Source organism: Diachasmimorpha longicaudata, chromosome 4 (assembly GCF_034640455.1).
Source record: "Diachasmimorpha longicaudata isolate KC_UGA_2023 chromosome 4, iyDiaLong2, whole genome shotgun sequence".
Classification (NCBI taxonomy): Eukaryota; Metazoa; Arthropoda; class Insecta; order Hymenoptera; family Braconidae; genus Diachasmimorpha; species Diachasmimorpha longicaudata.
The window spans coordinates 1,000,878-1,015,141 of record NC_087228.1 but is presented as its reverse complement, the minus strand read 5'-3'; the positions used below and the strand labels follow the sequence as shown (position 1 = coordinate 1,015,141).

General features: G+C 37.8%; 2 protein-coding genes across 4 annotated transcripts in view; one reads left to right on the top strand and one right to left on the bottom strand.

The window, feature by feature from the left end:
- Positions 1–14,264, bottom strand: part of LOC135161900 (LIM and SH3 domain protein Lasp) — a 93,365-nt gene that overhangs the window by 29,905 nt on the left and 49,196 nt on the right. Inside the window, exons 3-4 of the mRNA XM_064119879.1 lie at positions 2,578–2,849; positions 2,257–2,457 (exon numbers count right to left, since the gene is read on the bottom strand). Coding sequence (XP_063975949.1) covers positions 2,257–2,457; positions 2,578–2,849 — 473 coding nt within the window. The remainder of the gene's footprint in view (positions 1–2,256; positions 2,458–2,577; positions 2,850–14,264) is intronic.
- Positions 7,736–13,234, top strand: LOC135161903 (uncharacterized). 3 transcript variants are annotated; one of them, XM_064119883.1, is made up of 7 exons: positions 7,736–8,136; positions 8,540–8,774; positions 8,854–9,048; positions 9,152–9,352; positions 9,518–9,640; positions 9,825–10,055; positions 12,635–13,234. In XM_064119883.1, exons 3-6 carry the CDS (start codon positions 8,937–8,939, stop codon positions 10,022–10,024), a joined length of 636 nt encoding a protein of 211 aa, XP_063975953.1. In that variant the 5' UTR covers positions 7,736–8,136; positions 8,540–8,774; positions 8,854–8,936; the 3' UTR covers positions 10,025–10,055; positions 12,635–13,234. The 3 variants fall into 3 exon arrangements, with proteins under 3 accessions (XP_063975953.1, XP_063975954.1, XP_063975952.1); XM_064119882.1 differs by lacking the exon at positions 12,635–13,234 and having other exon boundaries at positions 7,741–8,136; positions 9,825–10,115; XM_064119884.1 differs by lacking the exons at positions 8,540–8,774; positions 12,635–13,234 and having other exon boundaries at positions 7,739–8,136; positions 9,825–10,116.

The following is a 14,264-nucleotide window of genomic DNA, read 5'->3' as shown; positions in this document are numbered from 1 at the left end:
TGTAGGGAACCCAGTACAAACTAGCATCCCTTCTCTCCATCGCGATGGCTCGCCGTTCGATGCACGGAATTCGTAATTGAAAAATCCGAAAATGGAATGATTTTAACAGTCTCTCCCTTCCTCTCTTCACAAAATACCGAAGAATTATCTGTTGTAAAGATAATTGACAATGAACGATCAAATCCAAAATGGGAAGAGGAGTGGCTATGATTTTTGTGATTTTTTCCGTAAAAAAGTCTTGTTCAGAAATATATTGTAAACAAATGGGTTTACAAGAATTTGTAAAAAGGGCATTGTTTAAAAAGCAAAGAGTATCCCCCTGTATGAAGCTTCCGGACTCAAAACAGAAATTCTCGAAAAATCGATACAAGGCCAACCTTAGATAATATTTCCAAATTCGAGTTGCTAGGCAAAACATTTCGCATCTAGCAGGATTTGGGTACAAAGGGAGGCCCTTAACACCCAAGAAGCAGCAGTTTTTCAGTTATTCAGTATCACAGTTGTCTTAAGTCAATCTCTATGGCAGTTGGTCATATCAGTAAGCCAGAGTCATTCAAGTATTCTATACATATATGCCTACTAGAGGTTTCACCAACTAACCCGTCGAGATTTCGTCACTTGAAGTCGCTCTCAATCATCTCCACCGTTCAGTACGTTTTAAGAAGCCTACGCGCCTAGATCGTGCATGACTTTATCCAATTTTTATCCAAGTAAATCCACAATAGGTTCCCGAGATTAAGAAGCATTAGTATACTAATAAGTCTCGAGTTTCCAGTACATCCCGAAGTAAACCTAATTCAAGTGATAACTCAAGAAGATTCGCAGCCTATAGAAATCACCAAGTCAAATTTGCGAACATAAGAAACTCCACCAAACCCTGTAATTCACATCTTCAAAACGCGACGCGGACACCTCCAGACAATGAAGTGCGTCCCCAGTAGACTCTTGTTTCTCGCGTTTTTATTTTCAAATACCTCCCTCCAAGATGAAAAATTCATTGATGAGCATGGTGTAAGTATGTACAGATGACGCTCGCGGCGGTAACGGTAGTGTGACGCGTTGTAAACAAAGTGTCAAGGGGGCTGACCCAACTCGATGTGAACAAAACTTCTGCGCACATTCTGCAAGTGTAGTTGATAGCAGTCTACTGCCCTCTTCTAGGCATAATACATGTACAGAACGGGGTGTGTATAGTCAGCATGTGACACATTCCTTTGACCATGGACATGGTCATGGTTATTCTACGCTTCGGAGATTCATTCCTCTGCTCTTAATAGGGATTAAGAGATGGAACCATTGCCATTTATTGAGAATGGAATTCTCGATCGATAGGCCTTTATTTCATACCTTCATCCCAATTAGAAGGGAAAATTAATTTTCAACTTGGCCGAATCCTTCCAGTCGAAATCCACGCCAGCGAACCGTCCGGAATGAGGCCGCGCTTTTCACTACATCTACTACTCTGCTGTTTATTAAGATTAAACAATTAAACCAGCGTGTTTGCATTAAGAATTCAATCCTCAATCGAATTCGGTTGCTTTCATCTCTCCATCTGAATTAAGAGAGAGAAAATGAGTCTTTAAGCGAGCGCAAACATTGCGATCCCAGTCACCACTTGAAACTTTCATATCACAGCAGTCACAAACCACCGATTAGTCCCCTGACATGATTTCTACTTCCAACTCCCTCTTGCCGCCTACTTTGTATTGTTTACGACACTCGTACTTGTGTCCTACTTTATTCAAATATACATATGCTAATTTAGTTAATGTGCTACCGCTTGGAAATTTTGTACTTCAAAACGATCCATAAGATCTAGCAATTTCCCCTGTTTTCTATAACAGGAATGGCTATTTTTCAACTTTACTCAGTGATGTAGCGACTGAAAATTCTCAGTCAATCCATATTAGTTGACAGTGTCCCAACATTGACTGCAACTCCTTGTTCTCAAATTTTATATGTGTGTACGCCCATACTCGTGGCGAACCTAGTTCGATAACAACTAAGTAGGTTTGAAGAACACACCAAAACATGGGGAGACCACTACCCCTGCTACAAATGTTGTGTGAATAACCCATTTATTAACACTCCTGCAATTCCCACATTTTCCATCGCATCATCTACTAGTCATTCTTGTTTTTATCTCAGCTATCACATTGTTTACATTAATAAAGACCCATCGATGATCACCAATAAATGACAACAAATCCAATGAATGACCGAGAATGTTTGAATACAGAGAAATTATCTACATACCTGCCCCCTTGTCACTGGTATAAATGACAGTTGTCGCAGCTTGTCGCGCAGAATAAGGACTAGGTCTCGCCTCAGTCAGTGGATCGTAATCAGCGATTCTCCCGGGTGTTCGCTGTACAGGGCTGGCCATTCTGGTCGACACTGCATTTGCGTTAACACTCGTTGCCGGAGCTATTATTCCATCCGTATACTCTTCGTACTCTATGGCAAAAAATGTGACAAAACGTCCAGGAGGATCGATAATAGATGAAGGGTAAGAAAGTTACGGTCGGATAATGAAAAATTGAGACACAATTTGTGCCGTTTTGGCTCAAAAATTACCTATTTGTTCACCATTTTCACCAGTCATCGTTCTTTTTTGCTCCATAATGGCCTTTTTCTGAAGCTCACCGTGATATGCCACATTTGAAATGATTTTGCTATTCTGTTTGATCCTCAGAGTCTCAGGATCGTCAGCAACTTGCGTAAATTTTCCTTTCGCTTTTTCGAATTCCGCATGGTACTTCACATTACTTTGAATTTTTGTATTCTCTGCTATGCGTTTTAGCTCAGGTGTCTCTGCCATGGTAGTTGCTTTCGCCTTTGGTATATGCCTGACGGTCATAAATGAGACACATTTGTTATTATAAAATTTTAATGATATATTGCTGCATACGCCAAGCAGTAATGTATTGTATCATATGGCCATGGAGTCTATTTGAATAGCTATAAGGATAATAGTTCTGAATCAACGGATTAAACATTCATGAGCTTTGAATACGATGATTAATTAATCATGCCCTGCTGATCAATCAAAAACATGGGATTGGAGGAACATACTCTCCACTGCCACAAGGAAAGGTATATCAGGATTACTCCCAGATACCGGAGCTCAGAATCGAAGAAGCTCATAGATACCCTGAAGATGTAACCTGCAATGTTTGCGAAACCTCGGCGCAATGCTGAATCAAAACGCGGCATTCATCCGGACCCCAAAAAGAATATACTATGATCAATATACTCGCATGCAAGTCGGCATGAAGACACGCTAAAATGGACGTATTCGTAAAGGATTTCTCAAGACCACGGAATATGCCTTAATCCTGGCTTAATTGAGAGCGTGCCGCATACAGGGTGTTCCATTTGGAGCAATGCATTCAAATATCTCCTAGTTTTGAAAATCCTACCCAACACCAGGTTGACCTCGGAACCAAACATTTGGCCGTGGCCGAAGGACTGATTGACATATTTTCCGGGTAAGGCGCCAGTTCCGGGGCATCTCAATCCCGAAAAGTAGGCAATCTCAATTAGATCCATTGTCGCCCGTGACCCCACTCAAGACACTCACTCATCTCGTTCACCAGTTTCCGTATCCCCCTATCGGTTTTTTATCTGCATGGTTCAGTATCAAAGTTCTGTCACCGCTCTAATATTTAGAAATGGGGACTACTCATATTATTTTACTTGTTCGTAACCGTTGTGACGCTGACTCCGGTTTAGCAAGTTTATATTGGGAATAAAAACGCGTCGAATTTTCCGTTTGGATCGCCTGATACCACCTTTCAACTCATCCTCCAGCAATACTTAGGAAGGCAAGTGACGCAAAATTTTCAGATACATACATAGTGGGGGGTGATAATAGCATGCAGGAATTTTTGGAGCTTTCAGGATGATGCTTGCAAGTTATGAGCGCCAAGAGTTAGGCCTTAATGCTTGTTGCTCGATTTTCAACCCAAGTTTTGAAAATCGAGCGCACTGATACACACGCACGCACTCAACAAATGGCCCTCACTCAATGTCACTCTGGTTTCGCTTTTTTTCGAGCATGCGACCTCCAATTAAGAGCACCTACCACCTCGTGACTTTTTGATCGCGCTCATTTGTATTCGGAAGTTGGCACGCATCGTATTGTCGTTCGCTCTTTCGTGTTTTGCTCTGATCATTATCTTAGTCGATCTACTCAGTAAACTCGGTTCACTTTTCCATTTAAGGGTTTGTGATTTAATTTATCGTCTTAGTGACATACGATCGTGTGTCTTAAAATAAATTGACTCTTCTGACCCCCTCAACTTCGCCCGAAAACATAATATGAGCCAAGTTCATCTCGCTCATCTCCCAAAAATGTTCCGTGAATTAGATTCCGCTCCTCACAGTGCACAATAAGGTCGCCCATGGGTCCCTATAAGTCTACCGGAAAATTTTTTAAACTGTGCTCTGTCTTACACATAAATCTCATTCGATTCTCTCACACTGATGCGTAAATTCCGGTGAATCATAGCGAAAATGGCAACAGCTCGGGTCTGATTAGGATTAATACTTCGCTGTTCTGATTGGTATCGTCGGAAAATTAGTGATATCCTAAATCTCGTGCAATCTCGATAATCATTACATCTGCAGGATGACGTCAACGATTAGAGCGGTGTTTTCGATATTTTCAGGCAGTAAAGATATATGGAAAGGTCCGATATTTGACATCGATATATCTCTATTTTTTAACCAATCTCTTCGTGGACCGATATATCGATTTCCAATTTTTTTCTGCAAATATCGTTAAACAACTTACGTATGGAGATTTTTTTTTTTGAAATCTTCTTCAATTTTCTAAATTCATTGTTATTGATATTTTAGTTTTCATGGTACAGGTGATACGGTCATGACGATTTAGTAGCAAAAGCTGTTGATGAGAATGCTGATGATGAAACTCTAGTTTCTGAATTGAGACAATATTTGAAAAAAAAACAATTCCTCGCCTTGAAGATCCATTCCAATATTGGAAGTCACTTCAGCACTCGTTCCCCACACTGTACGAATTGGTCATTCGATACCTTCTTATCATCAGTACTTCTGTACCATCAGAAAGAATCCTTTCAGAGGCTGGTCACACTAAGACATTAAACAGAAATCGACTTACTGGTCAGCATCTCAGTGAGCTCGTATTTCTTGGGGCTCTTCCAGACGAGGAGTTGAGTTTGGAATGAGGCTTTTCATAAATGTTGATATTGCTTTATATATTTTTTTATTTATGGTTTGGATTCTGTGTGTTATTATACTTGTTCATACTTATTGAACTGGTCTCGTGTTCTTTCGATGTTCATTCTATGTTTATATGAGGTTAATTGATTTGTGTTGTCAGAATCCCGTTAAAATTGCATGCATCTATGTTATATGAATACATGATAATTTGATATTTCTCGACAACTAATACAGTTTCATTCTGCTGACTGGGAATCTTTGGTTTTTATTTCTTTGAAAGTGTAAGCAGATCCAGATATAACTTTCAACTTATAATTGGGCGTGAGCATGAATCTAATGATGAGAAGTACGTAACTCTAGTAAAAATTAATTAACCATATTTATTTTAGCAGGAGTTGGCAGTCCATTACGAGTAATCGTACGACATGCACTGATCATTTGACTGCGAAGCCAAAATCTATGTGGAATGGTGAAATACATAAAAATGAGTTGTTGTTTACAATGTTGATTGTGAGATTATCTTAATGAATGAATAGCTACAAGAAATGCTGAAGGGGGATCAACTCTTAATTAATAATTAATGAAAATCATCGGTTGGGACAATACTTTCAGTGTTTTCCAACTTTTTCATACCTTCTGTTCTAATCCTCATCCTACTGATTTCAATATTTTATCCCATCTCTCCCAAAATTGAACAAAAATACCAACTTTTGGATTTTCTAAAATTTTTTGAGAAAAAACGATATCTATGTAACAGTACGACGATTTTTTTTCTCGGAAAATCAATAGTACAAAATCAATTTTTTTAGTTATATCTATTACAAACATTACTGATTTTTTTTATATCGCGCATCCCTATCGGGCAGCGGGTAGATAGTAACATCGGTACTATTCTACCACTAAGTAAAATATTCACGATTTCACTCGCTAGGTACATCCTAATGTATTCAATAAAATTACCGGCGTTACTGACTCGATTCTGATTGAATTCAAACTCTTTCAAACAACAAGATCCTTGAATTAATAGGGAATCGAGATACGCGGTAGCGTACCGGCCAAGTACACGTTTCATACGCGAAAGATCACCGAAAGCTACCAAGTATCTATACACCATACAACTTCCTCTGTCACTACCTCCAATCCATTTTTCTTAGTTAATAAATTTACGCGATGATTTAGATGAAAACTGGCCTTAGTTATATAATATAAATGGTGTATCAGCATCCCGAGTGGAAATTCAGTAGGGCAACCCTGATCAACTATCAGGCTAGGATCCGCCAGGAGTACGGATGGCCCTATTAGTGCAATACCGTTAAGGGACTGATCAAAAAATGATGAGGCACTTCCTAGTAAGGTAGGCCTTACTACGTACTGATCTTAAATTGATCAGGTCAAATTAAACTCGACCTTAATATGGATGCCTTACGCAATTAGGATGGTATTCTGATCCATTCACCCTGGTCAGTAAATAATCAGATAATTTGGAACCATTCCTGATCAGAGCAAGCTAGGTTTCTTCCCGTCAGAAACATGTATGTCAAAGTTGATAAGGTTTGGATCCATTTATCATGATCAGCAACTGAACAGGTGAGGCTGAAGTATTTCTGATCAGTTTTCACTAGACTTCTCCCTATCGGGAACTTGAATGCCATTTTGGGTAGGAGCTTGATCCAAGTGTAGCAATCAGTTACTGAGCAGAGCATACAGACGTGTTCTTGATCAGGATAAACTCCGCCTTCCCGTATTCTGTGCTCAGTCAGATAATTTCTTCTCCTACACTGGGCAGGCATTTATGATCCTATTTTGATCCAACAACCCCACTCAGCTACTGAGCAGAATGTGGGAATGCGTTCCTGGTTGGGATGGGTGCGACTTTCTTACTTCGAGCTGCGCGAGGTCATTAAGTTTGATTTTTTTTCTCATTTGAAATGACATTTTCCCGAAGATAATTTCATTATTATTAATTAAGGGAAATAGGTCAAGAAATAATTATAAAAAAAAATTTGGTGAATTGAACTTTACTTTCTTTTAATATTAATATGGCAAGAGGAAGTGACGTCTGTACTCTAAAAGAATATCGTCATCTGTCGACAAAAAAGTCTCAGTTCTTTCTCCCTATGGAGTAACTGTTAATGTATATATTAACTCTCCGGCTCTCCACGTCGATTCGTTTTTGTACCAATAATATTGAGTAGAAATCTCTTCTCAATAATAAGCCATATAATCCAATATTAATGATAACCTTCCGTCTGTTCAATATTCATTCCTTAGAATACGCAAAATAATTGAAAAAAAAACTGATGTTCCTCAGGATAAAGTGTTGGAAACACAACATGATAAACACTATTTATTTTCGAAATGAATTGATGGTGGTGTCTGTGAAAAGTCGCAATTTAATAGAATCATCAAGTTCTGTATCAGTGTGTGTGAGACGTCCGGTACGCGGCTCGAGTTAGTCATAGCTCTCGAGCTCGGCAGTCTGTACGTTTTTTGCGTCTCTGTCGGTAGGCAAACAAACCCTAAAATTCCTAGAAATAACCTGATTGTGGTTTCATCGAAGTGTAGCAATACAATAAAAAAAATTCAGTGCTGTATCAGTGTGTGTGCGTTGAGCCGCCCGGTACACGACTCGAGTCAGTCATAGCTGTCGAGCTAAGCCGTCTGTACGTTCTGTGCGTCCGTTTCGGTAGGCAAATAAGCCCTAAAGTTTCTACGAATAATCAAAGCCCGACACACATAATTTTCTAAATTAATTGAGAGTGACTTTGTTGCAAAGTCGCCATACAACAGACAAGTGAATTGACTGAGGCATTGCGTGAGGTGGCGTGAGTACCGAGAACGCATTACAGTCGCCACTTTCTTTGATTTTTTTTCTCCTATTGACACGTATTTGATGACAAGACGGTTTCAGTGAACTCAGTGTGCCAGGTAAGATATAAAATATAATATAATTGAGTTATTATAGGGTAAAATATAGAAGTACTTCATACATGCAATGAGGTTAGAGAAATCTCTCTGTGGCGTCTCTGAAAAACGTATTTAACTTTGAGATTGATTGCATCACAATTAATATAAATTTATTTTTGTATATTTCATTTATTATTTGGGGAAATATTTCAGTTATTTTCTTGTCTTTGATTCACAAATTGCCGAATTGAAATTTATTAGATCATATCACAGTAGTGTGGTTCGTCTCAAGTGAGTGTGTGTGGCTTGGGCATCGTTAGAGCAACCGGCCGGTACACGTTTCTATCATGTATCGACTTATAATTGAACATTATAATAGAACAATTCCAGGGAAATTTCGAATAATTTTAATAGTTCATTACAGAATGTCGAATCCTACTTTCAAAAATTATAAGTACCTACTCGTCCATTTTATTGAGGAAGGAGCTACTTTGGACATTGCGGTAATCCTTGGGTCAAATATGACGAGAAGAAAAAACAATTCTTGAGTTTGTTTCACGGTGGTGATGAATCCGAGCTGACAGAATCATTATTGAGAACCTATAATGCTCCTCCCAAAAGACGGAAATATTATCCGGTCGACCTGAGAGGGGGTGCAGGTTAATACTGGATTTCGAATATTTGCCCAAAATATATATATTTTCTTCTATTCAATAATTTTCTATTATCCATTTTCAGACACATATGATATTGCATTGGAACGACTACAGAACTTCTCAGATCACGAGTACAGTCAACACAAAAGTGAAGGACTGAAAAAAATGATTAGATTAAGAAAGACGAATCACAATCATTATGAGATCAAAGACCTCTTTTCTCAGGCAGGTGGACCTCTAGATGATAAGGATGATGATAGGATTTCGATAGAAGTCGGTCAGTTCACAGAATTAAAAAATTTATAACAATTTACTCATTCCGAGTGTAATGTCCTTATCCATGCTGAGGTTTGAATCGAATGAATTTATAATATTTATAGATGAGTCTTCGGATACAGGAGATAAAGAAAACGTGAAAAAGCAGAGAAATAAACGTTCTGACGGAGAAAGAAAACGCAAGCAAATTGTCGCCGATTCCTCTCCGGAAATGGGAAACGAAATGGAGATTGAAAAGTCATCGAAACTTCGTGAGGAACGAAGGAAAGTTGTCTCCGATTCTTCACCCGAAGAATTTGTCAAACGTAAGAAGATCAGTAAGAAAAAGACAGTTTTCACAGACTCTTCACCTGAACCATCTTCTAAACGTCGAAGAATTGAGAAAAAAAAAGACGGGTATAATGAGAAAACTGTTAATATACTGATAATCGTATCGATAAAACATTAAATTATATTTCTTACTTTTCTAGACCAAGGCAGCACTGAAATTGATAAAGAAATGGAAATTGCAAGGTCTAAATCATCGACCAGTCAAAAGACAAAAACTCAAGGACTTTTGACAGCCTCCTCCGCTTCAAATATCACAAATTCAGGTGAATCTCAGCTTGATAAATCTCGGAATTTTTTTTTCTACTGACTGCATTTCGAAATTCTATAAATTCAGCCATTATTGAGTATGGTCTTGCATAAAAGGTAATTTTCCGTTCCAATTACAATTTCCACTTTGTTCCCTAATTTATATAATGATTGATCATCATTTATTCAATTCATTTCCAGAGGAATTAAAGAAAGAAACCAGCAAAAAGAAGATTCCAGAGTATAAAGATGCAGAACTGTTGCAAGGCTTGGGTGGTACCATCAATAATTGTCGTTCCTGGAAGAATAACAACGAGGACCACAATGACAATAATGGCAGAGATGAGGAGGCAGCTGGAGGAAATGTTGTGGAAGATGGTGCACAAAATGCAGACGACTGAATGGACACTAAAAAATATGACTTAAAAACATGTAAAGGTATTCTTTTAATAAATAAAAATGCTGGTACATTCCAAAAATAATAAATCAACAAGTGTTGAACGATTTATCTGAACGGGGTCCCGAGCGACTGGGCTGACACTGATCCGGATAGTGGCCCCCAATATGAACTGAATATCATCAGTTCGTGATACTGAACGCCGGGTCAAGCTATGATAAGTTGATTTGGATCAGGCTCGGACGTAGTCACCTGATAGCAATACGATGTTTTTCGCCTGATCCTATCAGGATAGAAAACACCGTCACCGAAAACATCAGTCCCTGATCCAGTTTCCGTAGTCAGGAACTGATTCGAAGTCAGGTTTTCAGGATCAGTTCCCAGTCACAAAATTAACGGAATTTCCACTCGGGATTCCTCTGATCCAATTATCGGTTTAGTTATTGAATATTAAGTAAGATATGTGCATGACAACGAACTATCATGCACATTTCTTGTGTTTTTTTTTATTTCCATCAACTAACGGGTTGCACTTGGGACGCTCTGTTGGCAGCACGACTCGAATTTTCATTTATCGCGTTCAGCGATTGCAAAAAGTGTAGTGCACTGTGTAATAATGGTTACAGTGAAGTATTGTCGATCGTCGTTATCCTCCGGCATTTTCCGAGGGTAAAGTAGATCTGGTAACGTCCCAAATATTAATCGTTAATGTCTTAAATTATCCGCGTGAATATTGGGAGCAGATTCAATCATGTGCTTGGTTAATTGCATATGTTATTAGGGGGAGGGGGGTCCACTTGGCGCCTGACCGTGATTTTTAAGGTTAAAATGGGACAGGGTAACTTGTGTGAATTATTTCCAAAAAATAAAAATCTCATAAAAATTAAAAATAATTTTTGAAAAAAATCGCCAAGTCCACGTTTCAATGCATTGTGTTTTGCGCAATTTCGCTAACTTTACTGGTTTGAAAAAATGTTAAAAATAAAAAAGAACGCCAAGGTTATACAACCTTGGCGTTCTTTTTTAGCCGAATACACTGCCTTAGTTATGAAGTTACCACTCTGAATGCCACGTTTATGCCAGAAACCCCTGATATTTGGTTGAAAAAAAAATGTTCAAAAAAACGGCAGAACCAACGTACTTGGCGCGGTTTTCCATCCTAACGAGGATTTAGCTTAGGAAGTTCTGTATCCTGATTCATACCTCAGGATCAGAAAGTATATTGCCACAGGTGTTTGCAGATTATGAGATAATATTGTGTTCTATTTCAATGTTAGAATTTCTCCATGGCTTCAACCCAGAGCTGCCCAATAGTGCAACCCTGGGATCAGGGACATTTATTAAGTTCGATTTGGCACCTATGAATCACTCATCGAGGAGCCCATGTTTCATAAGGGTGAAAATGTCATTTGGAAAAAACCCCTTATATTTGTATCAGATGATATCCTCGCAACACTACAAAGTGTGTCTCGAGAAATTTACTGTCGCTTTGTCCCTTTGAATAAGTGCATTGAATGCACTAACTGCACCATCACGCCCCATAAACATAATCCGCCCAGCGGGAAGACACTCGGCTATCGCTACCCCTTTTTCTTGTTTTCTACAAGGGTGGTAGGGCCAACCTAACCGACTAAAGGTAGTAACCCCTCTTTATGGATGTTGATAGATGGAATTAAAATGCACGAGGGATTTTATTCGTAGATTTCTAATGCTACATAGAACGCCTGGGTCACGCTGTGCGTGAACTTAGCCCCGCCATTTTGGAAAAAATGAATTTTTTTTTTTTTGCTGAAATGCGCTATTGTGCTATACTGTGCTGCGCCCCCCCTTAAGTACAGTAAAATATTCGCGGTGCAACATTTGAAAATCGAAGGTGAAGTTAGCATGGAACAATTCGGAAATTTTCGGAAAGCCCATTTATAATTTGGGAGCGAAAAAGAAATGAAGAGTCATTAAAAACTTTTTCAACCGCATACTGGGCAAATATTTGAGCGAATAATGAAATTTAAATCGCAACAGACGTAAAATCATTTGGGAATTACCAGAAAATATATTTTTAATTTGAGAAATTTAAGAGGCCAATAAATACTAATTATGAGTAGATGAGTTGAATCACATGACCGCTCCGTCGTTACCCCCCCCCCAACGCTTTGTCGTTACACATGACATTTCATTTCGGAGCAAACAAGACTCCATTTCGGAGCAGAACAGCTGAAATTATTTTCAATTTTTAATTACAGTAAGAGTAGTATCCAACGCACATCTTAATTATAGATGAAAACCATATTGAACCAATTCTGCGTTGAGTTTATAGTTTAATTTAAGTACAAAATAAAACATTTTTGCATTGATTATTATTTTTGTGAGTAATAACAATCTCGCACTAACCCCGCGTCATCTTAGTTTATCACTTGGAAGAAAGTGTTTTTTCACCGAAAGACTAATTACTCCATTTCCCTAATAATTCCGTAAATCTTCAACATTTGAGATTAAGGCAAATACATCCATTTTGTCCCACTCGCTTTTAGTATTGAAACTAATAAGAATGAAATTAACATGAAAGCATGTCTTTTATGTCGCACTAAATGGCTATTGAATAATGATTTTCTTTCAGGTGATAAGGAGAAATCCTTCGATACTCAACAGCAAAATAGAATAAATGAGAAAAGCGGGATATAACGTGACCAAAAGTTGTTGCAATCAATGAGCAAAAGAGTCAATATAAACCCCAAGATGCAGATCTTCAAACAGTCCACTGCATTCAGCATAATATTGACTTTCTTTGCAGCGGATAAATCAATATTTTCTCATTTTTAACCCCTTAGTCATAACGGATCCTTATCAATCTACATCGGTATACATAATTTACCTCTCTGGAACAGAAGACGATGATATTGCAAATAATAGCTCTAAGGTAAGAGAATATTTAACAGGTACTACAATTGGAGAAGAGCGGTTGCTATGATCGCTCTATATACTCCCCACAAAAAAAGCTTCTTGACAAAATGTTGTAAACCCATTTATTTACAAGATATTTATCAAACAGCATTTTTTAGTAGAACAATTCCGAAAATCACGGGCATCCCCCTTGGCATTCTGGAGATAATTGTTTAAATGTTAATTATCTCATGATGCAACAAGCCTACAGTATTTTGTCAAAAGACCTTTTTCATTGTAAATTTAATTTATAGGAAAATGTCTGATGAGGAAATTGCGTAAATTAATTAGTGTATTTAATAATCGAAGATTATTGTTTAAATTTTTGATCTGATCAGATTATTTTTGTATTCTAATAAATCATCCTAATCGGAATAATACTAGGGTTTTATTCACCCCTCTGCCCCCCCCCCTTGAAAGATTGTCGCGAAACTGCCAATGAGCGAGAGATAAATATCTTTCCCTCTCTCTCTCTCTCACTCACTAACGGAATGGAACGTCCGTCCGTGGAGAAGGGGAAACACGTACACAGCTTATTTCCATCGGGGTGCGTCCGATCGAAAAGTGGAAAAGGACTTGTCAGGTCAGAATCACTCCCAGAACATGCCAGTTCAGAATCGGCCTCCACAGGATCTTTGATCCTATAGTCCGAAATATAAGTACTAAAAGTACAAACCAAGTCAAACTGTGAAAGCCCATACTGCAATTTACGTGATCTGTGAGACAGAATGCGACATTTAAAAACGATTCTGCGATAAAATTACCTAAATTGCCCTAAGTTACCTTTCCATGAGAACTATTATATATTTCTGTTTTTAATAGAATTTCTTTTTTTATTTTTTCCGGCCAAGAAAATTTTCGAAAAAATTTCCTAGGAAACATGAGATGTTATTGTCTTTTATAAATGTAATATATAGTGATATACATGTTATATATATGTTAAACTATATGTTATATATAGTTTAAAAATGTTTTACTGAAAGTTTCTATTTTACATTTTTATTTTTCATACACAAATAAACGAAGGTACCAGACAAATACTATAGTCATTCATTAATCATTGTTTCAAGCCGTAAATGAAAAATTAACAATAAAAATCAATGCAAAACGGTATTTAACATTATTGCATCTGGAAGAGAAGCTTAATCAAAATAGTTCTATGATAATACTTAAAGGTTTTTTTAAATAATATTTCTAAAAGAGGATTTTCCAGTCTTTACTTGCAAACCTATTAAATAGTTCCTCATTTGTTTTTGTGATGGACATTGAAGTGGTCTGACAAAATTCTATAACCTAAATCCTCTTTG

What these genes read in the sequence shown, in the direction of transcription:
- LOC135161903 (XM_064119883.1), top strand. Translation starts at nt 8,937, where the DNA reads ATGATTAGATTAAGAAAGACGAATCACAATCATTATGAGATCAAAGAC. An exon ending in TAGGATTTCGATAGAAGTCG is followed by an intron (nt 9,049 to 9,151) that starts GTCAGTTCACAG and finishes TAATATTTATAG; the next exon opens with ATGAGTCTTCGGATACAGGA. An exon ending in ACCCGAAGAATTTGTCAAAC is followed by an intron (nt 9,353 to 9,517) that starts GTAAGAAGATCA and finishes TTACTTTTCTAG; the next exon opens with ACCAAGGCAGCACTGAAATT.